Source organism: Falco biarmicus, chromosome 5, assembly GCF_023638135.1.
Source record: "Falco biarmicus isolate bFalBia1 chromosome 5, bFalBia1.pri, whole genome shotgun sequence".
Lineage (NCBI taxonomy): Eukaryota > Metazoa > Chordata > Aves > Falconiformes > Falconidae > Falco > Falco biarmicus.
This window is the reverse complement of record NC_079292.1, coordinates 86,070,087-86,096,932: the sequence shown is the minus strand read 5'-3', so window position 1 is coordinate 86,096,932 and position 26,846 is coordinate 86,070,087. Positions and strand designations below refer to the sequence as shown.

Genomic DNA, 26,846 nt, shown 5'->3' with positions numbered 1-26,846 from the left:
TAGAGAAGAGGTTAAAATAAAGGTCTGGAACTGTGTATGTGGGGTCAGGCCACCAGTGCTAGTGGAAGTTGCCACAGAGATACTGGATGAAGTATAGCCTTCACCTGTTAGCCTTTTTTCAGTTATTGGAGTTAAACCCAGTGGGTGGGTGGGTGGGGTGGGGGGTGTAGCCTTGAAGAAATACATTCAGTTTCTAGCGCAGTTGCTCTTTATTCAGTTTCTATTGCTTCTTCCTTCTCCCTGTCACCCCCCATCTCTCCCTTTGCTCTCTTGCACATTTCCATGGGAAGGGCCAAACACTGACATCTCCCGTTTTCTCCTTGGCTTTCTCTGCTTTTTCTGCTTCCCCTACTCAGTTGCTGGATATCTGACAATCTAGAAATAGTATCAGGGAGCAGCAAGAGCTGGAATGTTCCAGGAGGGCAGACAAATCAGAAGACAGCAGAGACCACAGCACAGATAGTGATGCCCCTGGCCAGGGCACAGTCCCACTGTACCCAAGCAGAGGCGAGGTAGTAACTGTGACAGGATCCTTCAGCTGTACCAGGGAGCCCACTCGGGACAGCAGGAGGCAGAGCTGGAGGCAAGGCTACAGCATAGGTCCACGGTCCACCCAGGAAGCACAACCAAGGATAGAATGAGTCTACTTACTTACTGTAGGTCCAGCACCCATGCAAGAAAACCCACCAGTAAGCCAAAACTGCAGGGAGCAGCTACAGGACTGGGTGCCCAAAGCCCGAGCTTAGCTGTGGCTTCTTGGGCCCGTGGATGAGGAACCCAGGTGAGGGCCATTACTGGTGCTGTCAAGCCCCGAAGAAAGTTAAGAGTAATGCTGAAGCAGAACAAAATTTTAGGTTTAAGACCCCAATGAGGGGAAGGCAAATGGAGGTGCACCTTAAAAGACAGTAGCGTTGCTTTGCAGTTATTAGGCAAATCTCCTTTTGCCAGTTGTAGTCATGCTGTCCCTCCTGAGCAGTAGCTTTGCCTATGTACACGACTCCTGGATCTCAGGCTAGCAGGTTTTGGTTTAGCCTCTGCTGCAGTCTCCTGTTGTGATTTCAGAAAAATTGCCTGCTTGTTTCTGCTGGCCTAATGGTAAAGCAGATGGATTTCTTTATCCAGTGTGGACATCTGAGATGAGGAAGTTACACAGGGCTGACAGGGACCTGCCAGGTCTTCGTGGACAATCCTGGGCATAGGTGCCTCTCTCATAAACTGGTCACCCTCCATCCTGAAGATGGTGAGAAATTTTCCCCTCATTTCTCCTTTGGAAAGGCTGAGTAGCCTCACTGTTGGCTGTTGAAACATGCTTTTGCAGTCCTGCTCAGATTGGTGTGAAGTTTAGTTTACTGGCACTTGTTTTCCCAAATGATCTGGAATCTTCAGACACTTGATACAGGTGTACCTGCTTGTTTCTTACCTAACCAAGGAGCATAATCAGAAGGACTTCAATTTCATGGTCTTTCCTGATGTGAAGTTACGGTTGCCATGTTGTGGCTACCTGAAAGATGCTCAGATAGTTCCCCCTCCCCCCAGGAAGAACCTGAGCTTAGTTAAAAGTGCCTGAACACCAGGGTTTGTTAGCACGGCCCACAGCTTCTTGTGAATCACAGCTACATTCTCAGCAGAGTGGGATGCCAAGGTGAATGGGATTTTCTAACAGTCAGTACAAACAGGAAACTTAAGGAAGTGTAACAACCAACATTTTTTTTTATTAGAAGGGCAACGGCCAAGCCATTCAGGAGGAATTAATTTTCGGGATTCGGCTACAGAAGAGCTCTACAATATCATTGCCTTCCCCATGCCCAGCCGCGGGGGTTTTTTTTCAGGGGAGACTTCAGCAGATGCCTTCCATCCCTTGGTCTTTGAAGCTGGGTTCCCTCTAGCGGCATTAAGAGGAGCATCGATTCTGTCTTATTGACTGATCTTGGTCCGTAGTAAGGGCAGGGGGAGAGAGGACACTGCAGGGTGTTACCAGCTCCCATCAGGAAACACTGACTTGTCTCCATCTGGCTAGTAGCCTAGGACTTTTGTGTACCACAGGTTCTTTATTTTTTCCATCAGCTGTTCAGCCAGTATACTGAGTTTAGTTGTTTCTCTGATGAGGAAGTTCCTGCAGGAGACGACAGTGGTAAGACACACAAATACGAGAGGGTGATCTCCATCTGCTGTAATTATCACACTGCCTGTCACTGAGTGCAGAGCTCCTCAACAGTCCTGGAGGGCCTTTCCTCAGAAGACAGCAATAGGCGTGCGTTACGTGTTTGCCATGAAACTGTATCTCTAGGGTCATCATGCATTTCCCTTTGGGAGGAAACTTGTTCCAGTACGGCAGCACCCTTGCAGGGGTGCTGGCCCACCATGTATAAGGAGCAGTAGCTGCTAACCCCATGAGCATTGTGTTCAGAGTGCATTGCTGGGAAGAGCTTTCACTTCCATGTGAAACCATATCGTCCCACCCCACCTTCCAGCACCTCGCTTACATTGTAGTCACATAAGGCTTTGGTTGCTGATTCACTTCCCATTGGGTGTCCCTACGCAGATACTTGATTAATTGTTCTCTCTCCCGCTCCTCCCTCTCCCGTTCCACCCATGGCTATTGCAGCGTTAGCACAGAGGATCTTTCCATACCTGGTCACAACAACTACTGGAGTCTGGGCAGCATCCGCCAAGAACTGACCGACTTTAGGGGACATCTTGTTCACAGTTTCATAGATGTAAGCTGCAATTGCATCGGGGATGACCAACCAGTCACGACGATCTTTCTCAAAGATGGACTTTGAGTGCACTTCTGAAAAAGAGGTGGCAAAAAACCATGAGGCTTCTCCGGTCACTTGTATCTCTGATATCTTCCCCCAGGCAGAGTGGGAAGAAACTTGAAATTCTGAGATTCAAAGCCTCACCCAGATTTTGCTCTAGCAGCATCCAGCAGCTCATCACTCATTTTTGGGCATCTAGGTCATAGGCCTTACATGGCAGAGTATTTTGCACTAGGTACAGACAATTTTCATGCCAGCCTCCTATCAGCTTGTTTCACGCTGCCCAACACTATATATTCGTGGCCTTACAATATTTGGCTTCGCTCCTGCCTTATAGATGGGTTAGACTTCTCTAATACAAGTGAGAACCTGTAGAGGTGAGCCTTGTCTCAGGCAGAAAAGACAGAAAAGCTTTTCAGACTTACCAGGGAGAGTGGTGCCAAGTAGCAGAATCAGAACTATCACCAATGCCCTGGATTGCAGCATGGTTTGCAGTACCAGTTCCGCCTTCTACACCAAGAGACCTGCTGGAATCAGCATACAATGTTTTGTTTGTTTTCAGAGAAATAAAACATGTCCGTTAACCACCAGCAGCAACAAACCTAACCAATAAATGAAAAGAACAGGAAAGATCACGGTGAATTTCCTCTGGAGAAGTGAGGAAAAAGAGTATAAAAATGGAAGTGTCCATTTATTTGTATAATCACTAATATCCACAGTGAATGATAGCTTTCAGAGCTCCAAGAAATATGTGACAGTTAAAGCTACTTTTATACGAGAGCTAAAATTCCTTGTTTCAGCACATGAGTGAACTGCTAAAACTGGCAGAGGTCAGAATAGGTTTTCTCCACACATAAATACAATGGAAAAATGCATACTGTGGGATTTTTTTGTTTGAATTTTTTGTTTGATTTTTTTATGGTAAATTGCTCTAAAGAACATTGTGCTAGTGAGTGCATCACATACATTGATCACCTTAGTGACATGGTGATCTTGAGTATTTTGTCTTACTGTAGTTGAGGAAAGACCCAACTACCCAACTAGGTTCTCTTGTCTTTTCCACAGTGGGATTAATGAAGCAGATAGTAGCCCAGGCAGAACAAGTTCTGAAAAGGGAGTAAGTGCAAACCTTAGCTTCATCCAACTGCCTTTGTCTATTAAAAATGTCAGAATTGGAGGAACTCTGGGAAATGTGGTACTTGGTACATTGAAAAGATGACATTTCATCTAAACAAGCTTTTCAAACACACTGCACTTAAAAAGATGTTTAGAAGTTAAAATTGATTTATGCCCTGAATTAGAGGGCTGCATCACTCAGAGCAACATGAAGAAGATATCGCAATGTTAGGAATTGCAATGGCAAAAAATGCTGCATGTCTATTACATGTGAATGCTTTGCTAAGTCCTGTGCCGGGTAACTACAAGTCAATACTCCTTATCCCACAGTAAGGAAATTTGCATCCATTTTTATTTCTTTCTGTGCACAGGTTACCTCCAAAAGCTACCACTCCATTCAACTAGACATTTGCTGACCAGCAGCAGTTGCTCCGTTACCACTCTACCTTGATTTTTAATCCTAGAGGCAGTTTCTCCCTCTGTAGACAGAAGGTATGAATTTGCTTCCCAAGAGCATAGAGGTGATCTTAGCTGCTTTAGAGCCTGTAGTCTCTGTGGTGAAGGCAGCTGGGAAAAGCTTATGTGTCTTCCAAGACTGAAACTCTACAATCCCTACCATGGACTTGACCCTCCTATGAGTGTCTTATGGAGCATCCATAACTCAGCTTCAGTCCAGGTCACCTCAAGCACTCCCAGCCTCCTCCATTTCAGCAATATTCCTGGCTATGGAGCGTGAGAAGAGCTCACACTTTGGCTTGCAGTAAGACATGGGGCAAAATAGCAGACCACCTCCACTCACTTCTCTGTGTCCTAGATACACCAGTCATGAAGTCCATACCACCCAGAACAGAGAGTTCAGCTCTTACCTGTCCTGCTTTCTCTCTCTTTCTCAGGCTGAAGCTGAGGTAGATGCTCATCTGAGGCAGCGGCATTTATGCAGAGCTAATATAGCGATAGCAAGGGGTCAAAGGTCTGTCTTTGTTTCCCCACTTGCTCTTTTGCAAGCACATCCAGCTCAGTGGGACAGGCAAGAAGCTGTGGAGGACTCTGGACCTGTTATTGAGATTTGGTAATGGAGGGTCAGTCTGACCTGAGCCTAAGAGACGTGGAAGGCAGCTCCTGGGTCACTGAGTCCCCTACCTTTGCAGACAATCATGTCATAGAGGCCCCTTTCATAAGTTGACCGTATTCCACATTAACAACAGCTAGAGCTGGGCTGAGTTTCACTCCCCCTGTTCCTGTGAGAAGGCCTGTGCCATAACCTCACTGCTCTAACAGTTGGAACTAACTTGCAGCTATTATGCCCATTGATATTTTGCCCTCCGTTTCCATCAGATGCATTAACCAAATGGTGCACAAGGGTAAGTGTGCACCCCTCACATTTGTTCTTTTCTCATGCCCAAGTCTTTTTTGCACAGGCTGACAAGATGGGCATACATCTGAGCCAGCTGTCAAAAATTACCCAGGGAAAACATCCAGCTTCGGGTACCCCAGCCCAAGAAAGACATGGACCTGTTACAGCAGGTCCAGAGGGCCACGAAAAATGATGAGAGGGCTAGAACACCTCTCCTGTGAAGAGAGGCTGGAGGAATTGGGATTGTTCAGCCTAGAGGGGAGAAGGCTCCAGGGAGACCATATTGCAGCCTTTCAATACTTGATGGGGCTGATGAGGAAGACAAAGACTTTTTTCCCCAAGGCCTGTAGTGACAGGACAAGGGTAAACAGTTTTAAACTGAAAGAGGACAGATTTAGATTGGATATAAGGAAGAATTCTTCACAATGCAGGTGGTGAGATGCTGGAACAGGTTGCCCAGAGAAGTGTGGACACCCTATCGTTGGAAGTGTCGAAGGGCAGGCTGGATGGGGCTTGAGCAACCTGATCTAGTGAAAGACGTCCCTGCTCAGGGCAGGGTAGATGAGACCCAAACCATTCTATGATTCTATGATAACCTCTCCCCAGGCTCCCTGGGGACTTGGTCCCAGTTAGAAAGTGGTTGCATTGCCGCTGTAGGGTGTGTTTTCCCATGGGTCGAGTTCCAAGCGCCTGTTGGGTCTTCAGTCAGGCCAACCATCTGTATTTGGCACACACAGCCACTGAGCAGCAAGGGGAAGAGACAGGAAGGCTGCAACACCGAGCTACAAAGGGTCTTAGCTAAGGGGGAATGGGGAGGACTTAAAGGCATAAATGAAGCCTTCTGTGTGAGACCCAACAGACCTCCATTCTTATGTCAGCTGCTTATTCATGAGGTGACTGTCACATGTGGAAAGTGTGAAAAGCTCAATCAGTATCTTCATTTATCAACCAAACACAATTTCTAGAAGACTTACTTTCTCACAGAGCTCAAAGTACTTTAGAACCAAACAGTAAGTGTTCCTGTTTCACAGACATGACAGCCAAGTCAGCAATTGCTGTGGTGGGTCACATCATTAAAGAGGGCTGCCAATGGTTTCCCAGACGTTTCTCCACTCTCTGGGTGAGTATTTAATCAAATTATCTTCTTTCTTAGAAAAACGTCTCCCAAAATAAGAACAACAACAACAAATCTCCCGTGCAAGCAAACCATTTTGCATTTTTGCTCAAAAAATAACAACAGAAAATTCTTACTAATGTATAAGAAGGTTAATTCCAGAAGAACAGAGAATTTTCAGTTCCATTTCTAGCACAAACACTAAAAAGCAATTTACGATCTAGGAAGAACACACAAGAGCCACTGGTTGAAAGTTCTCTTATATTTTAATTATACATTTGACAGTCATTGAAGAGAATCTACACATTTACCATCTGCTTTTACAGTTGGAATAATATGCAGAAGGCACATTATAGGCATTAAACTTAGCAGAAATAGCAACAAGCAGTCATTACTTGTGGGGGTTAATTTAATATAACCTCAAGTGTCATCCTCTCCTATGTCAGGTCGACAAATGGAAGGCTCTAACCACATTAAGTGGGTGTTTTAAACTGATGTGCTGCTGGAGGTAGTTACACGTAGGGGACTTGGCCACCCTATGTAGTAATACGGACTGCTGAACAGCTTTGCATTGTGGTTGTTATCACACAGGTAGCTTCTCCCACCCTGAAGTTTGCCTAACTTTAGCTAGTGCTATCATGAATACAATCCCAGAGATAGCAACTGGGCATTTCAGCACTTTCTACTGCCAAACAGGCACTTGCCAAGACCAGATCAATGATTGCACAAGAAGCAGCTCGTGCCCTCCATTCCTGGAATGGCATTCTGGAATGGCAGGGCGCTCTGCAAATAAGCAAGAAAGCCAGTTATCACAAGTTATCAAAGAAAAATTACATGATTTTTTTATCTCTCTTATGAATCTCTGGTTGGAGGTGGAAAGCAGCTGACAGGAGTAGCATGGGTGTCCTTATCTACCCTATGTGGCATGGTCACTTACTCATTACATTATTATTTTAAATTAGGGTAACTCCAGTGGCTATCACAGCACTTTATCTGAGACAGAAAATTAATTCTTGAGGGTAAGGTATATTCCTTCAACTACATGACAGAAAGAACAGAAGTCTAGAAGGGCAGTAACTCCTGTATGTGAAACATATTTAACCTTTTTCATCGCAAATGGGCTCATATAAACATCAGCTCTTTGGAATGGCTGAAAAATTAAGCATGAATAAACTGCAGCTTAGAAAGAATGAGGTTAGGCTATTTCCTACTGTTATTTCTTTCAGTGTGCAGTATTTGAGCTGCTCAATTCCCTCTCTCTTTTAAAAAGTCAAAGACCCTGTGATCTTACTGGAAAAAAAAGAGTCCACCTAGTATTGTGCAGTGCTGTCACAATGGCTTTCTTGCCAATTTCTAGCCAATTAAAAATAGAAATATGCATTCAAAGCAGAACCTATTTCCTTCCGACTTTTCTGTCTGCTTGCAGTTGTAAAGCATGCATGTATAGATTTCCTTTGTCATTATTTCACAGCACACCAATTGGTGTTTTATGAACTGCAGTGGTCTGTGGACCAGTAAACCTGGTACCATTTCTGCTTCCCTGCTGGATAACATAATCTTCTTCTGTCACAATTTAAGATGTGACAGAATTAAGACCAAGATACAATCAATTTTCCCTGAAGAGCTTTGTTTAATGTTTCTGTAAATATGAACAAAAGTGACTGAAGAGGAACTCAAGTATGATAAAGATAAAACTCTTCAGACTTCACACAGCACAAATTGTGTTCACGCAATCTACAATTAGTCACCCTAGCTCAATTGCGGGGACTAGAGTAACAAATAAAGACGGAAGGCTTCTTCATAGGATTTAGATAAAAAAAGCACAGCCTCTGCAGTTAGCGTGCGCATCCTACAGCGGCAAGCTTCAACAGCTGCTACTGTTACACAGAGTCAGCTGGGTTTTCTTGCTGTGTGAGGGGGTTCTTACTCTTGAGGAAACTTGCTGAATGTTGGCTTATACACACTTGAATGTGAAGGAAAGGGAATTCTTGCCCATGCTACCATCTTGGGATCTCATCTGATGTCTCAATAGCCTCTATTCTTGACAGAGAAAGGAGCAGCCCTTCCCTGAAACCCAGACATTTGGGCTGGGTTGAGAGGATAGGAAGAAGTTGTCCTGCAGGATGTATGGACCTACTGGAAGCATGAGGAGTGAGTCAAATTCCAAACCACCAATTCAGCCTCTGAGGGTAGAACCTGCAGGGCCCTGGGTATCTGCTATAAGTCACCAGAGGGGAATGCTAAAGTCAAAACAGGATGCTAGTTTTCAAAGAAGCAGCCCCATATTATTTTCTGTCATTGCAGTCACCATAAACTCCTCTTAACTAATAGAAATACTAGTCTATCATAGAAGAGGGGGTGCATAAAATCCTCATAATATCATTACATAAGAATAAAAACTATTCACAGCCAGTGGCTGAGAACCAGATTCAAGAGTGATACTGGCTTTGCAAGTTCTGTGAACACACTTAATTCTCTATATTTCAGACGTAACTCATGGGTCAGCTCACAGTTTTCACCGTTTGTGTTCTCATGGAGACAAGGACTACACTTAATAGAGCCTTCCTGACTTTGGAGTTAGTCTTTTAGCACTTATATCTCTTTTTTGTGCTAGCCATCACCTGCTGGTGAACAGCCCCTGTGTCTTCAAAAAGTAGGCATTTAGTTCTGAAATGAAGTCAACCAGAGAAGCCAGTGGGTCCTGCTGCTTCATCTCCATACACAGGAATTAGAAATAAGCACCATCAGCCAAGGAACTGTAGGAAAATGAGCACTCTCTGTAGTAGCCTTTGGTCAACCAGCAACCTCATCAGATATCCAGTTAGGAGCATTTGCTATCCCATCATTGTCCAAAGAAAAGAAGGAGGTGGGCAAATTGAAAGCCTCTCCAAGTCAGTCTTCCAACGGAAAGTGTAAGGACATCAGTAATTAGGACATTAAAGAACAAATAGTAGCAAGTGTCCCGTGTGGCACTGGCTGGCAAATAAGCTAGGCAATGCAGTCATTGATACTGGCAAATCTCTAGTGCCTCTGGGTTACAAAATAATTCACAAGATGCTTCAAAAGCTCCTTGCCAACAGTTGAGTCTCTTGAATCCAAGAAGTGCCTTTGGCAAGCTATTTTCCCACGGAAGCATCCAGCATCCAGAGAACCTTTCTTTTTCCAGCACATTTTAAATGAAAAGAGTAGATGAATCAGACCAAGGAGAAACGGCAAGTTTTCCTCCTTTGCAACTGGCTTCAGAGCATAAAGAAATTCTGTGTCCTAGCTGCAAGGTGAGAGATGAGAAAACCCTGCAATCTAGCTACAGATCAGATGGACCACATATTCAGAGTTGGTAAGTGTCAGGGTAAAGACCAAGGACAGTAGTAAAAACAGTGACTGTGAGACTTCTTCAGAGCCCTTTGTCCCACCCCGTGTATATGATGCATGGCACAGAGAGCAAAGGGAGAATATAAAATGCATGAAAAAGCACACACGGCTTAGGAAAGATATATCCACCAAGGCCATGCTTCCCAGTGTTGAAGGAAGTTCTGGTCCACAGTGTGAGGGACTGAAGTCATACCTTGCTCAGTCCCTGTAGGGATGGCCAAACCTTGGTAAATCTAGCCCTTCAAGTTTACAAATAAATTCAAGTCTGAGTTAAAAACTAGGAACAACTATTTTTTAAGGCACTAAGGTCTAAGCTTAAAGTAGGGCAGGTTGTTTCAGTCAATATAGGGCAGACAAGCTGGCAATTTGCAGATGTGCTAGTGAGTCTTTTTTAAAGCAGTCAAACATCCTTCCAACAGCATGGTCCTTCTGTTTGGGAGAGAGGCTTACTGGGGACAAAAGGAAGCAACTGCCCCAACTATGCAGAGCAGCCAGGCAGAAGCAGCAAACATTACACATTCTGAAGCCCAACAGTGGGCCTTACAAAGGAGATGCCATGCCTCCCATACCAGACTCCCAGGAGACCAGATCAGATGACCTCCAGAGGCCTCTTCCAACCTCTATTATTCTACTGTCCTGTGACTTTACAGTTCTGTGATCATTGGAGCCCTTATTCAGTAACTGGTGTGCAAAGGACCAGTATTCTACAGAGTAGGCTCCTTGCAGTAACAAGGCACCTAACAAAGACAACTGGTACCTCTCTTTAAAGGCTTGGGAAGATACCATTTACTGAAAAAATCTGCTGTTTCCAATAGAATGTTTTCAACGGATCACAGCCCATTGCAAACCTAAGTTTCCACATCACAGCAAGAATAAAAATGGGTTATATATTGCTTTCATGAGGACTAGAGATAGATTCTTCAGAGTTGGAAGTCCAAAGGGAAGCTGCTTCATCTATTTTTTTGCTGGTTGTCTGTTTGATTAAAAGCAGGCATCCCAACCTACATAGCAGAAAAGCTAAGAGGAGTCCAGTGGGATTCTTAGTTCTTTCAGTAGTGGCATTAAATGACTATGCTTCTTGCACTGTGGGAACTTCCTCTGTCCTGCAAGAGAAAATAGAAGATTCAGGAACAAGGAAAGATGAATGGAAATCTTGTGCCTTCCTTCCTGCTCTGAGCACCATAATGAAACCATTCACACATACATACATCCATCCCAGCTGGAACTAGAATGGCACTTCCTTCCAAAAGTTGGAAGGGAAAACGATAATGTGCAAAATACGGCCTTTTGGGAAGACTCCCACCTGGTATATGGTAAGGGACACGACTTTTTTTTTATTTTAGAAAAACTTCATTTTTTAAGGGGAACATGCTGTCTAGCTTGGAGACTAGCAATTGCGATATGAAGATTTTCACACTTAGGTTGCTACCTGAAATCTAGTCCCAGCGTAAACTGACAAGATGAGCTGTGACCAATAGCTGTTCACTGCCCATATAATGCACATTCCGTTCTCAGGAGTCCCAACAAGCGAGCCATCCTCTTCCACCCAGCCTGGAGGACCACACATTTCTCACCGCTATAGCCACCCATGATCGTAAAGCCCATTTCATGTAGTTTTAGGCATCTTACCTGAATGCTTTCCCATATGAACAATCTTAAAAATCTCACCAAGATACTATAAAAAGTAAATGCTGGAGAATGATAATAGGATAATCATGCACGTGTTAAAAGAAATCAGAAGTAAACCAACACAAGAGAGGGTTGCAGAGGGTTGCCCAGTATTGCTGCCTACACTCTGGAAGTGCTTTTTCCCCAGGCAATGCCAGGAGAACAGCTACTTTAACACCAACACATACATAGAGCCCCAAATGCCTCTAGGTGGGGACAGGAGTGAGAAGGTATAGTATGTCACCTGGTGTGGGATGTGACGGGACCTGCTTTGTCTGACTGCTCACTTGGTCCCTGAACTCACTATGGCCACGCAACTTGTCTGAAGGCAGGGAACTCGGCAGCCTTTTCACAACCAAGCTGCACAGGGCACCCGGCGCTCCTTGCCCTCCGTTTGAAAGACAACAGGCTGCAGAAAGTAACAAACGTTCACTCTCACACCCCAAAACCCACCTCTTGCCTCGGATGGGAAAGCAAAAAGGCGGCTGACTCACCGATCGTGGCCCCACGCTGCCTTTTTGCTTCTTCTCCTGACCTGGGATGATTTCTAATGAGCGGTAACTGGGGGGCTTATCTTCCGGCCATTCCCGAGACCGGTGCCGCCGCCTGCGGTTTGTCGCTGGGAGATGGACTTGCTCTTCTGAGGAGCTACACGACCCCCGGCGAGAAGGGGGAGAGTAGCTGTGCCGCCGCTGACCTGAGCTGTTGCTCCTGCTGGTATGGTGCTGGTAGTCTCGCCTTCCTGCGGGCTCCTGTCTCCAGTCACGACGGTGGCTGGAGTGCTCCTTGGCCTCCTCTGGATAGAAGCTGCAGCTGCTGCTACTGCTCTTGCCCCTCTCAGCCTGGCGTGGTGGTGACACATCCCGTCTGGAGTGCTGGGGCCTCCCATTGTAGCCGCCTGTCCTCTGCCTCTGAGAATGGTCCTCTCGCTGCCTGTCCCGACTGTAGCTAGAATGAGAATCCTCACCGGAAGGCAAGGGCCACCTCCGGTTTTCCCTCCTTTCCTCAGCTGCAGAATCCCAGTATCTGGGGGTGCGGGCTGCTCTCTGTGGCCGTGAGGAGTTGCTGCTCCCATGCATGGAGGAGACATGATCAGCAAGAGGAGGTGACACGATCTCGGAGCCCAGGGAGGACAGCAAGCTGGGCTGGGCAGCCTGCCGCTGGTGGGGGGGTGGCTGGAGCTGTGGCATGTTAAGATTTTGGATTTCAGATTCCAGATAGTCCAAAACACCCTTGTTAGGGGAAAGCTGAGCCTGGGGCTGCACAAGTGGAAGACTGTTCTGCAGAGACACATCTAAGGATAAAAGCACAGGAGATGCAGCAATTCAAGGGGAAAGAATAAAGAGCGAGCCCTTCTGCACTAATGATCCTGGCGGAGTCCCTTTGGGACCTTTCTTCTCCTGCTCCTCCTCGCTACAAGAGCTGCACAAGTCTCAAGCACCACAACCAGCACATCCAGGTCACATGAGGTAAGGTGCAAAGAGCAGTAAATTTTTTAGTAAGTAGTATTATTTAGTAAGTTTTATTATTTTTTAGTAACTTTTTTTAGTGTTTTTTAGTAAGGAAGCAAAGTTGCAGCATGATCTGTGTTTTGCACAGCAGAGAGGTAAGCATCCAGCACACCTGGAAATACAGTTTATGTATTTAAAAAGAGGAACATTTTTTTCCTACAGCATTGATACCAAATTTTATTTAAAAAAAAAAATCAGAGGAATTTCATAGTGGTTCCTCTTATATCTCTTTGAACTGAAATAAGTATGAAGCAATACCGCAAAAGAAAAAAAATTATATACATGTACACATGCACACACACACACATATAGATATAAGTAGCAAATGGAGAAGTTTCTTTGCTAGGAGACTGGTCCAGCTCTGGAACAGTTACCCAAAGAAATCATGGAATCTCCACCCTTGCAAATTTCCAAGATTCGGCTGGACAAAGCTACAGCTAATGTGACTGAGGTTGGTGACAGTCCTGCTCTGAGCAAGAGGTAGGACTAGATGACCTTAGAGGTCTCCCCTACCCAACACCTCTGAAAAGCTGACCTGAAATAAATTTAAAGGAAACTTAAGCACAGGAGATTCAAGCACTGTGAAAACACAGGCTAAGATACTGCCCGAGGAACTTGCCCATTTTCTGCCAGCACGCACATGGATTTCCCTGAGAAGACTCAGTATATTCTGTCTTAAATCACGGTGGCTCAGTCACCAGCTCTTCCTAAGGAAAAGTTGTGCCCTGGCTAGGAAAAAAATGGTACCTGTAGAATTAACTAGCGGGCTAAAAAAGTGTATGAATCTAGCATTTAAGATGTTTGCAAACAATTTCTTCAAACAACAGTTAAAGACTCATCAGACACACAGTAAATCTGTGACTGCCATATAGTGATGAAAAGCTAGTATCAGATGAAAAATATGCTATATTTATTTGAGAAGTTATTATGTTAAATTCCCCTATCTTCCTTGAGCAATTAAATAACATTACTGGTAATAAGTTATTACTTATTTCTCTAGGACTTCAGAAATTTAATCTTCCCTCCCCCAACAAAGTTACAAATAGATATCACTAATACAAGCAATTCTGGGGCAGAACAACTGGAAAATTCTTCCTCGTTTATTAGGAGTCCTTAATTTCTTGCTGCATGCAGGCTAGATCTATGGCACAGAAGGCAGTTTGCCCTTAATCATTTGAAGACTAGACATTTGATAAGAACTCAAAACAAATTGCAACTCACTTGTCCTGTCAATTTTGGCTATAAGGAGTTGACCGTGACCAACACAGCAGAACAAAGAGACAGTACCCTCCTCTACCACATGAAGCAAGATAAGCTGGGTATATTTACCCTGCAGTTGCTGGGGTGTAGCACAGATATACCTTAGTTAGCATTAAACCACTGCACCCAGCAGGGAGCCTAGCAAGGCACTTAAGATGGATAGACTGTATTTATCCACCCAGGCAAGTCTATAGTACATTGTAGATGCAGCAGAGCTGTCATGCTAGGAACATCTTTCTTTCTTCTGTAGTAGAGAGGCTAAAGTCTCACTGCTGAACCTCTCCTTTACCTGTCTCTCTTTCTGATTTCCCTCTGAAACTATGCCCATGGTCTCACCTTGTTGCAGTAGAGGGTTCAGCTGGTAAGAGGAAAGTTGCGAGTTCCTGTCGCCACCTCCATAGAACATGTTGGGTGACATCCAAGGTGCAAGTGCCTGAGCCTGCTTCATGAACCGATGCCGTTCCAGTACTGTAAAAGAAGAAGAAAGCTTACAGCATCTATTCTGGGAAGCACAGCTTGCAGACCACGTACTGTTTTACTTGATAGACTGTAGCCTTTGGATGTGATCAGATATAGGAAATTCACAGAATGAAAAGCTGTCTCCACTCTGTGACAAAAACAAAACAGAGCACAGGAAATTCCAATATGAAGTTGTACAGCTTCAAAAAGATACCTCAAACAGAAGAAAAGGGTTACTGCCTGACACTCAGTACAGTTCCAGCAACTGGAAACAAATGGCACCATGATTAAGTACACAGCACATAACCAAACGCAAGACTTCCACCTGCCCTGTCGTTATGAGTACAGTTGCAGAAAGGGGGGAAAATGTTTCATACAGCAAGACATACTACACTATTTTTTCACTCTTTAAACTCTTCCAGCTCATCATTGGTCCTTTCCTGTTTTGGCTTTGATTTACAGCTAAACAAGACCTTCTTTTTGCCACCTTCATGTAGGCTCTGTCCAGATCATATTTTCCACACCATAATCCACCATTTCCTCTCTGTTCCACAAACAGGGCACTCAGAGATACACTGTCTAGCTTCTCCCTTTCTAGTCCTTCAACCACTCTTGCCTCTCTCTCTATAATTTACCTCAGCATGACTGCTAAAATTAAATCCCTTAGAGCAGCGTGGTCAAACTGGTGAACAAACTGAAGTTCCTGTCCTCAGCAGCAATGTCCAATGTGCCAAAAGAGCAAACTCAGTGGAAATTTCTCCCCCTCACTATTTTTCCACCACTGCTAATTCCAGACCCCTCCTTTGTGGGGCCAGGCTCCAATTCCACTTCACTTTTTTCAATGTTTCCATCACGCCACCTCTACAGAGACAACCTCACCATCCCTGTCTTCAAAACCATTGCTCATTGCTGCTTCTTTTTTGGAAGTACCTAAAAGCATCTTATGGAAACCTGCTTCTACCACAGACGATCAAAACTTAAGGATACAAGCAAGTAAATTTTGCAAGCCCCAGCCCTTACCAAGTCTGACACTGCATGGTTTGTCATTACTGGGTTAGGCTTTTCTGCAACAGGGCCTTTGCAGAATTCCCTTTACATGGTTTCTCTGGAGTTTCAGAAGCAGCAGGCTTTTACTGCAGCCTCTTCTCGGGTCAGGCATGAACAGAACATCCCTGGCTGTACAGTTCAGGAGACAGGAATGTAATTGCCTTTGAGACTTTTACCCCTCTGATAAATCTGACTGAAGTTGGCTGATGAAATTAAAAGCTATTGGAGGGAAAAAGAGATAGGGGATAGGCAGACAGGTTGACTGCATAAGCTTTGCTTCTTTAAGAAACCAGGATACAGCTAAGCTCCAATTAATTCTGTCCCCTGGGCTCATCTGCAGCAGACAGCATTTAGACTGCACGCTCTTTGGGACTCAGCTCTCCATTTTGGGTAGCACGCCAGTTATTAAAACATGTTCTCCTATAGCTGTTTCACTGAATTTACAAGAGCACCACTTGCAGCAAAACAGGGACTGACCATGCCTCTCAGCACATCCTTCCTTATCCCCACAGTTCATGCAATTCCACGCCACACTCCCTCCTCCTCCTCCTCCTCCTCCTCCTCCTCCCCAGCCTGGCTCCAACCAGAGTGAACTACAAAGCTAGAAACTTCAGGGGTTTTAACCCTGATACTCTGATTTTCCTTCAAAGCTGTGTGGCCAGAGGTAGCAACTCTCAAGCATTTTATGTCCGACTTGCTTCGTTAAATTTTTTTCCAAAGCAATTTTCCTCCAGTTTATGTTTCAAACTTAGAGGAAGAGGAAAATGAAAAAGGGTAAAAAGAAGGGAAAGGCCTTATCTCCTCCTCTCCCATTCCTCCAGTTATCCCCTTGAGAATGTCCTAGAATTTAAGTGCATGTCCCTGAGTTTTGTCCACAGTCTTTGCCTGAGGAGTGAAAGGCTCAGCAGCTCTGGGCATACCTACTTAGGGTATGAAGGAAGTCACTAGGACCAAGGGCATCCTCTGTCCCTATAATTCTCTGATCTCTCCCTGCAGCTGAACAAATGAGAATTATCCTTGGACTTCCTTCCCCAGATACTTTGCCCTCCATTTTGAACCCAATATATACACTGGTTCCCTACCTGAAAAATGGAAATAAAGTTACAGATCCCTTTTTAAAGTGAACATATTTATCTGAGGAAGGTCAGATTCACCCTTATGCCAAAACTCATACCTGCTATAAAAAAATTAAAAATTTGTCAGAATTTCATGTTGTTCCCTCCACTTACTCTCTGCTGAGAAAGGTTGTTCTTCACCTTTGACAGACTTTCCAGCTGCTGGGCCAACTATCCAATTATAAAAAATATATATATATTTTCCAACCTAGTCAGACCCAGGTGCAAGTATATCCTATTTTGCACCAATTCATTAGTGGAAGAAGTCCACAGTAAAAAAGGACCTAATAGGAACAGAAGGAAGTCATATGTTTTATTTACCCTGGTAGGCTTTTCTCAGAGCTTTCCACGGGGAATGTAATTGGCTTGCTGCTGGGGCATGTTTAATATTTCTGTACACCAATTCTGAATTACTCAAACAATGCACTTCTTTTATTGCTAGGTTCAAAATCATGTTAGTTAATGACCTGACTGCAAACACCCAGAATTACCTTGCCTCGACGGCGTCTAGGGCTGTTCAGCCGGTCTGTGCTGCCCTCTAGTGGCCGATAATTGGGAAGAAATCAGCAGTACTCGGCTCGCACTTCAACTCGTAAAACCGCTGAGGATTTCTGCCTTCTCTTCAGCCAGATGGAACTATTATTCCTCAGGACTGTTTTTGAAGATGCCCCCTGTATCTATCTTGTGGCTTTTAAGGCCTCCAGTTCATTTCTTGGAGTGGAAAGAAGTCAGGCAGGATGAAATTAAGAGAAGGTGCACCAGAGGAGGGGAGCGGGCACAAGGATCCCTTGCAAAGGGGATAAAAAGGGCAAGCAGCTAGGATGGAAATTACAGCCACAGAATGCAGCAGCTAGTCCAGGAGGCTGGATTTGTCTGTACCTTCTCTCATGAGCAGGGAGAGGTTTTGGCAACCTTGCAAGAATCCCCCCTACCTATCCTCAACAGGAGGCAGGAAAGACAACAGCAGCAGTCTGGAGTGTGCCATCATCTCCTACAGCACAGAAAACCAAAAAAACGAGCTCACACATATTCTGAATCCCTTTTTTGATGAGAACTAGGAAGCCTGGAGGTGTGAGCCTTTTATCTCCATCACCTCTCTCTCCCTTCATGGAAACTAATTTTTCTGCCAAATTTCCATAGCCTCCTCAACACCATGCATTTTATTTGACAGCCTGTAAAGCCCCCTGAAACTGTTTTGGTTTTAGCAGTAAGAGTGATGCTCTGTTCACTCTTTGCAAGGGCTAAGCAAATTAAGCTTAGATTTAAAACTCGCACAATTTACTGACACCCAAGGTACCAAACAGCTCTTTTGTGGGTAAACCAAATAGCTCTTTTGTAGGTAAAGGGAAACCAGAAACAACAACTCCTTGTTCATAAATCCTCTCCTTGCAGCATCTGGGGAAGAATCTCGTGATTCAGTGATAAATAAATGTATTCATTCCGTTTTGTTTTTGTCAGGTTGTGTAAGCTGCAGGGGAACTAGTCCACCTTGTGTTACTACTAAGTAACACAGAAGTTGTATGTATGACTTTAGCAGCTAAAACACCAACGTGGCCTTATTACGAGAACAGGGTCTGGCTGCAGAATTGTCATTACTGCTAAAAACAACACAAAGTTTCTCTTGACCCTCAAAACCTCAGAATGCATTTGCAGGGTTGACCACCAAGAGAGACCATGTTTCTCTTTTCTTTCTCATCACTTCCTTCCCCAAAGAAAAACAAACCCTTTTTCTTGTGGAAGGAGCAGCTCAGAAATAACATGAAGAGAGAAAATTCCAATTTTTACATAATTACCTCCCAGAGCAACACATTTGAAGGTTAGGCCAGTTTGGAGAGTAGTACCAAAGCACTGGCTTACCTTTCTCACGTGCACATGCACATGAACCACAAGACAGGGAAGAAACGTCCTGAGCTACTCATACAAGGGATCGTGCCCTGGATGACATGACAGAAGTTTGTTGCAAGGTGTGAGTGAGGAGGAAGTTCTGCAAGTAAGACATAGGGGAGCAAGATGGGCTCCATGTATCCTAGCTTTCCTCCTCTAAGCTCAGATAAGCTGGTCAAGGAGGTCACATTGGCCAAAGAAATGTCTCAGTCTATATAGACAGTGAATCAGAGGGAGAAAGTGGAGCTCAGGAAGGTCCCAGTCAAGCTTTTGTCTTGACAGAAGCCATGAATGGACGCACGTTTGCTTGAACCTCACCTTCCTCATTACAGCAGCACCGGGTTGGGCAGCAGACACATGGGATGTGACAGCAGCAGTACTGGGGGCAGCACTGGCACCAGCATACTCCAATCAGCAGAAGGAGGAGGAGGCCACCGAGAATGATAAGGAGTACTGTGAGCCAATCTATGGGAAAAACAGAGAGAGAAAGAGGATCCTGATGTACCTAGGCATAGTAAGTTACTAAGCACCTCTCCACTGCTGGAGACGTGTCGGCGTAGGGAAGAAGAGAACAAGAGGAGATATCTCCCACCCAGGCAACAAACTACAGGCACTTACGGAGAACAATCAGCTTAACTTCTTTGTCCGCATCACCTGAGGTATCTCCTGGAGCTTCCACAGTGCAGTAGTACACGCCATGGTCCCACCACATGACCTCACTGATGACAAGGTCTGCCCCTGCGGGAGGAGGACTGAGAGGTCAGTGGATTATTTGGGACTGACAGACACTAAGAGGGCCCTCTGCCTGCAGGTGACACACAGTACTGCATCTCCCCTCTTCCCAAGCGTAGCCATCACTGTCAAACCATCCCATTTCGGTCCATTGAGAACTCCCGTAAACAGCATTAACTGCCAGTCCCTTTTTTCTTCGTGTTGCTAGAAGGCAATGCTACTCCGAAGTGGGACTAGTTCTGTGTGGAGTGAAATAATCAGCGTGCTGCCGGGTGATGCATGTTAACAGATACTGGCTGCTGCCAACTGCCAACCCTACTGGTTTTGGAACACAGCTCATTGTCCCCATTAGGCCAGCTATCCCAATAACTACTCTGGCAGGAGCGAATAATACTGCTTCAGGGAAAGCAGGGAGGGAGCATATTATATACCTGGACAATTATGCAATACTTCTTAGAAGAAAGAAACGCTTTCTAGCCTCTGGGCTCCTCAGCTTGCTGTTGTGCTCCTCAGCAAAATGCTCAGGCATCTTCAGCTCACCCTTAGCTTGTAATGCCTCCAACACCCTCAGGCCAGCTGGGGCCAGGGCCCTTCAGAGCTCTTACTCCATTGCCATCTCACAGAATACGTGAGCTACAGATGACATCAGTCATGTTTCTGCTTCTTTTCACACTTAGTAGGCCCAGATACAGGATAGTTACTGAGTTCACTGCCTGTGTGGGAGGTCAAGTCACTTACGGTTCTGAATGGTGATCTTTCGTTGTTGGTAGTCAATACCCAGCACAGGCTCCTTCTGCCCGTATTTCTGGATGACAATGCGCACTTTTCGCTGGCTGTCGTTGCAGTCATCAGACGGGTCCTGGCCAAGAGCTAAACCAGCCTGGTATGCTACAAACACACATCATCCAATAGGATGCCAAAAGTTATTTCAAAGAACCAACTTCTATCGCCCAGTGAACAGCGGAGAAACCCTTGAATGCACATATGCATTTGCTTTGGTTTAGTAATACAAAGCATGGCTTCAAACCAGCAAAGCCAAGTTGATCTGGAGTACTCAAAAGCAAACAGAGGTAGAGCCACAGGAATGGCAGAAATGTTGAGAACGTAGGAGCTGCAGAGGAGATGCCTCCTGTACTCACAACTGAAAGAACAACAGTAGAAAGAAGCTAATGGTGGTAGGCTGGAGGGTAGCACCCAGTATGAAGATAAACTATAAGGAAAAAAAGTCATAAAACTCCCAGGAGTACCGGAACTAAAACAAAAGTCTGATTATTTTCCAAACAAAATCTCCAGACATACATGAACTGCTGTAGGGATTACCTCCCCTTCCCTCCTGTATCCCATTAGCTGTTGTGGGGCTCATAAAGACAGAAAAGAATCCATCAACTGATTCCACCTAAGGATTATGTGTAGAGACACCTAACAATTAATGGACGACTAGAGGCAATTTCTGTGCAATACTCTTATGACAGACTCGCAATATAAACTAACAATTAATTGAAAGGTATTTGGGAAATGAGATTTGGGGAGGTAACTGATACAGTCAGCATTGTCTATAGCGGGCTTGCAGTGAAGACAGGAGAGGACAAAGCTTGTCAAAGGCTCCTCCATTGCTGTATCTACAATGAATCATGAAGAGCAGACCAAACTAAGCAAACACAGTGACCTTCATGCTTTCCGTCCCTGCTGGGGCTATTAGCTTGAGCCTGGGCTCAAAGCACTCACAATATGTTAGGATCAGCAGAGCCACAGACCCAGCTGCTTGTGGACTTGGCTGTAGAGCACTTGGTAACATGCCTACTCAACCCATCCAGACTGCATAAGGGGAGTTTGGGCAACAAGACACCAAACAAGTCCAGGCTTCCCACCTGAAACTCAGTCTTAAGCGTGCAGTTAAGGTAAGGCTGGCCATCTTAAACATACTGCAGGGTTTATAGAAAATGGAATGGAATATTTCAGTTGGAAGAGACCTACAAGGATCATCTTGTCCAACTGCCTGACCACTTCACGGCTCACCAAAAGTTAAAGCATATTATTAAGGGCATTGTCCAAATGCCTCTTAGACACCATCAGGCACGGGGCATCGACCACCGCTCTAGGAAGCCTGTTCCAGTGTCTGACTACACTCTCGGTAAAGTATTATTTCCTAATGTCAAGTCTGAACCTGCACTGGTGCAGCTTTTAACCACTTCGATGTGTCCTGTCACTGGATACCAGGGAGAAGAGATCAGCACCTCCCTCTCCACTTCCCTTCCTCAGGAAGCTGTCGAGAGGCATGAGGTTGCCTCTCAGCTTCCTTTTTGCCACACTAGACAAACTCAAAAGTCCTCAGCCACTCCTCACAGGACATGACTTTCAGCCCTTTCGCCAGCTTTGTTGCCCTCCTCTGGATGCATTCACATACCTGCATGTCCTTCTTAAATTGTGGGGTCCAGAACTACATAGAATATTCACGGTGAGGCTGCACCATCGCTAAATTCAGTGGGATCATCACCTCTTTTGACTGGCTGGTTATACTGTGTTTGATGCACCCCAGGATGCAGTTCACATACTATCTTAAGAACATCTTAGACACTCCTGAATTAAGGCTGCACACACCAGAACTGGGGAGTGTGGCGAGTTAGCACATGAAGTGCTGCCACTCATACCAAATGTTACTACTTGCAAGTCTTTCTACCCTCCAAAATGCACATTTCTTCTACTTCCTAAAATCAGTAACACCTGGTCACAGGTATCTAGCTCCAACCATGGGACCCCCCGTGGTATCATGAAGTACATTTGACACAGGGCCTTTGCTTTCAAACATGCTGAAGACTAAGATGGGGCTGCCAAGACTGATGTGTCAAACATGGCTGAGCCTTTCTCCTCTGAGTTGATGACAAGGAGGACAAATTAGCTGCTTTGGCTGGGATTTCTACAACATCACATCATCAAGCCTTGACTTTACAAAGGAAATCACAGACGTGACCTATTTTTTCTGGGAGCGCAGGGAAATACCACCACCCGACCTGGTTTGTGGGCAGGAAGAGGTCAAAAGCCTGTATTACCCAGCAAGAACACCTTCCCCCTCCTTTCCATTTGAAGAGGTAATCCTTAGTGGACAAGCCTGACACTTACAGACTGAGTAGTAGTCAAAGATGGGGTCCTTGCAGAAGGATTTGAAGCGCCAGGTCACCACCACGTCCTGCAGCTGAGCTGAGGTGCTATAGTCACATTTAAGGACAACAGTGGCGAATAAAGTGGTATAACGCTCAATATCCTGCACTGTCACCAGGAGGGAGAGGCAACCTGCAAATGAGAACACGGAAGGCAGTCAGCCTGCAGGAACAGACTTCGCATCGCAACCTTCACTCTGCACCAGACCAACAACTGAAGTACATCTCCCTCAGCTTCATCCAGGACCTGCACCTGTGGACCTCACCAGCCCCTCTGCTGAAGCCATGGAGAGTTACAAACCCTGGTAAGAACGTGAGTCCACCTCTCTCTGACAGAAGGCAGCTTAAGCCAGACACATCGGCCTGCCGTATGGACCAAATTATTTTCTCCAAAGCAACTATTAGTAGCCATTATGTAGCACATCACTCTGTGTTCTCCTTCTGCAGGGGAAAACTGTCCCTCCAAGCTGAGGGAGATAATTTGCTGGGCCCAGAAGCGCACAGGATGGGACGGCCTTGGCTTGTCATTGTAACCAGAAACGTTCTGCAGTGCCATCCATTCCTATAAACACCAAATGAGTTTTATCAAGGTCTCCCTAAGATGGTCATCAAAATGTTATGTAGGGGTGACCAGGATTAAGACAATACAACTACAGGGCTGTAGCATCATAGTTAAACACCTGTGTATTGCCACTTTGAAACAACACACATCAATTACCCCCTTTTTTTCCCTTTTTAGTGAAGCTATTGTTATGTATGTTTTGAAGCATCTGTAACAACCTCCACAGCATTTTCTATCCAAGCAGCTGCATCCACTGAGGAAAGTTTTACGAGGTTTCTCACAAGCTATGCTTTATTTCAGCCACACTCCAGACACGTCTATCTTATTCAAACTTTGATAATACAGTAAGTTGTGTTTGTCATTAACAATAGTGAAGTTATCACCAATGGCCTTTGATAAGGGAATACAAACAGTGCAGAGCAAGTGTGGGATGCTTGATCTGGAATACACCTCAGAGAACAGAGCGAGTGTTCCAGTGCGCTAGTTGCTTCTAAGCCAGGGAGCATGACAGCAGGAAAGGAGGCAAAGAAGGGGGAGGCTTGGAAGGTACCAACTTAAAGGGTTGCCATGAACCAACACTCAATTTTATTGTGTACTTAAAGACTTTCCCTCTCCATGTTTTCAGGATGACAGCAAGGGAACAAGGGACCACGTAGTAACATCTGGATCAAAACTGCAAGCATCATTCTTTCAGTGTCCTCTGAGGCTGCACCTCCACAGTATGTTCCAGTCAAATATGAGCTCACTCGGTTTCTACCCAGTGGAAAACATGCTGCAGAGGTGCAACGCTGTCTCAACAAGTAATTCCGCAGTACTTGCCCAGTTTCTGGTTTGAAATGGGCTCCCAGTCAGCTAACCCAAAGCACAGGCAGAGCGAACTCATCTGTCTTAAAAATACCACACAAGTACAGAAAGGACCAGGGCAAACTCTGAATGCAAGGCTCTTCTGAAAAATGAAATATACACACATGCACTTACACACAGAAATACCAGCGGCTGTACAAACCTCTAGGAAAACCAAGGATCTGTCATCTTTACAATGCTGTAAAGTCCAGACTGGTGACAGGTACTTACAGTTGCTCTTATTTAAGAGCACTGTACTTGTGAAAAAGCTGACCCACAGGCTCTTACCGCAGGAAATCAGAAGAAACCAACCCAAAATCCGAACTCTCAATCTTGTCAAAACCTTGATCTCTTTGTCTATTAAATGAACTCCCATATGAATTTTGACCTGTTGAGGCTCATGGAAACACCAGATTTTCCATGGGTTTCCTACAGCAGTATCTTTCTGGCAAGAATAAAATACTCAAAGTCACTACGTGCTTTTCACTAACAGAAACCAAAGCTTTTTATGAAAGGGATCCTTTCTCGTACCTTTGTTCTGCAAAAGAGTCAGAGTGAAAGGTAAGTTCCATATTTTCTAAAGAAGTTAAAACCCTACTGTTCTCACCAGAGGACAGCTGGCTAGCTCTGCACACCTGATGTTTCATACTAACCTCCCCCAAGAAAACTGAGAAGTTGCGAAATTAAGTCTAGTTCTTAAACTTGGACTGCATTACTCCGTTGCATGTTGCTGTCCTTATCCTGGTCTGGAAGAAAAAATCTGGACACTACCAACCTAGTGAGGCATGGCTACCTCACTGAAGGCAGCTTCACATTGAAGACACTAACCTTCAGAGCCAGCGAGGCCAAGTTCTGGCCAGAATGTCCTGCAGGAATGCAGCTGGCAAGCAAGACACTCAACAAGCATACCTCCGTATTTTTTTGCTGCTTTTACTGGTTCTCTATGAAAAACTGAACTTTGGTGTTTAAAGCTAAATCATCAGGAAAGACCCAAGCATCCAAGAGGCAAAACGATCACTGTATTTCCTACAGGAGGTCAGAAACCATCAGGCAACCCGCAAAGCTTGGCAGAAAGGGCTCTGCTTGCTGGAGGCCGCTGGTGGACACGGAATCTGTGTGAAAAACTGAACTCTGGTGCTTAGAGCTAAATCATCAGGAAAGACCCAAGCATCCAAGAGGCAAAACGATCACTGTATTTTCCACAGGAGGCCAGAAAACTTGGCAGAAAGGGCTCTGCTTGCTGGAGGCCGCTGGTGGACACGGAGGTGAGCTCCTGCCCTCCATACAAGCGCGTATCCAGCGGGTATGGAAGCACTGCGGCTACACCAGATCCCCGAAGAGGCTGGGGCTGCTGAGCCAGCAGCAAAGGCCGGGGTGGGTGCATGTGACGAGCCCCCCCAGTTCGCCGCCCCCGCTCGGTCAGGCCCCCGCCGGCCGCACGGGAGCCATGCTGGAGGCCGCCAGGAAGCAGCGGCCGCTTCCTCCTGGGAGAGCGGCGAGCCGCGCCCCTGGGGCAGCCCAGCTCCGCTCGCACGGCCTCCGCGCCGAGCTCGGCAAAGCCCCGCGCCCCCCGGCCAGGGAAGGGCTCCAAGGGGGGGAACAACGCCCGCCCGGCCCAGGCCGCCCCTTCCCCTCGCCGCACCACGTTAACCCGGGCACAACCCCCGGGCGCCTCCTGGGCCGCGGCCCCCGTGTGCCACAGGGGCGTCCCAGGGCGGCCCACACTCACCGGCCGGCAGCCAGGCCAGCAGCAGCGCCCACCGGCAGCGCCCGAGCGGGGCCATGGCGCGGCCTCCTCCGCCCGCCCGGGGCCGTCGCGCCGGGCCACCCCACCGCGCCCACGGGCCCTCCCCATCCGGTGGCACCTGTCCCAGGGCCGCCGGCCGCAGTCCCCTCCCCCCGCCGCCGCCGCCCCCGCCCGCCCTGCCGGCAGGTGCGCCTCCCTGCGCCGCCAAGCCGGACAGCGCGCCGGCCGCCAGCTTCAGAAACGGCTTTAAAGAGTGGGTTTATATAAAAACCGCGCCCGCAGGTGTACGTGGGGGCACGGACACAGGCACGTTCCGCCTGAGCGCCGCCGCCCGGGGAAACACGCCGCAACCGGCCGCGGCACCTGCGGCGCGCTGCGGGCAGAAAGCTGCCGAAGCCGCTTTACTTTCCCGCTGATTTTGAGGAGACCGCAACGGTGACCAAAAGAGATTCACCTGGAGAAACCCCCCCCGCCACCCCCAGCCGGCAGCCCCTGCGGCTTGTAGCGGAACGGTGGTTCGCCCCAGCCCCGCCGTTCAGCCGCCGCCCCGCCGCTGCCCGGCGGAGCCCCCGCCCCTCGCCCCGCCCCTCGCCCCGCCCCCGCCGCAGCTCCCGGAGCGCTCTGCGCGCCGCGCGGCCGGTTGCCTGGAAACCGGTAACGCCGCGATGGAGGCGGCCTCAGGTACGGCGTGGTGGGGAAGGTGAGGGGCCGCTGCGGCCCCGCACGGGCCCGCATCGCCTCCCGAGGGGTACGCAGGCCTCCCTGTGGCCCCCGCGGACCTGCCCCCGGTAGCAATCCCGCTCCTCATGCGCCCGACGCCGCCCGGTGCCGGGCATCTCGTTGCGCCCCTCTGTGGCACCCTCCCCGTGGCTCCTCGGAGGGGCCCTCTCCTGCTCTCCCTGAGAAGCTCCAGGTGTCCCCTGCCAGCCCCGTCGCTGGCCCCCGCAGAGCAGCCTGTCACGGGGTGTTCTGCCCCGCCGCGGCCCTTCCCCGGTGTCCGGCAGAAGGCGGCTGTGGCAGAGGGTCAGGCCTGGTGCTGGGCCTGCACCTCTGTGCAAGGCCGCTGCCACCGCCTCTGCCTGCCAGAGGCTGTGTGGTACCAGTCTTCCCACACAGGGACTTTTGGAAAAGAAAAGCCTTTATTCTCA

The 26,846-nt window shown here is 46.9% G+C and overlaps 2 protein-coding genes across 2 annotated transcripts; both read right to left on the bottom strand.

The window, feature by feature from the left end:
* Positions 1-1,686: 1,686 nt before the first annotated feature.
* Positions 1,687-4,754, bottom strand: LOC130150629 (apovitellenin-1). Its single transcript, XM_056341762.1, has 4 exons — positions 4,742-4,754; positions 3,185-3,283; positions 2,632-2,791; positions 1,687-2,113 (listed from the first exon to the last, which is right to left on the bottom strand). Exons 2-4 carry the CDS (start codon positions 3,243-3,245, stop codon positions 2,014-2,016), a joined length of 321 nt encoding a protein of 106 aa, XP_056197737.1. The 5' UTR covers positions 3,246-3,283; positions 4,742-4,754; the 3' UTR covers positions 1,687-2,013.
* A 1,836-nt stretch (positions 4,755-6,590) lies between these two features.
* Positions 6,591-25,796, bottom strand: ILDR1 (immunoglobulin like domain containing receptor 1). Its single transcript, XM_056341247.1, has 8 exons — positions 25,681-25,796; positions 22,509-22,679; positions 20,130-20,279; positions 19,278-19,397; positions 18,978-19,124; positions 14,491-14,622; positions 11,878-12,677; positions 6,591-10,818 (listed from the first exon to the last, which is right to left on the bottom strand). The coding sequence occupies exons 1-8, from the start codon at positions 25,733-25,735 to the stop codon at positions 10,777-10,779; spliced, it is 1,617 nt and encodes a 538-aa protein (XP_056197222.1). The 5' UTR covers positions 25,736-25,796; the 3' UTR covers positions 6,591-10,776.
* Positions 25,797-26,846: the final 1,050 nt, after the last annotated feature.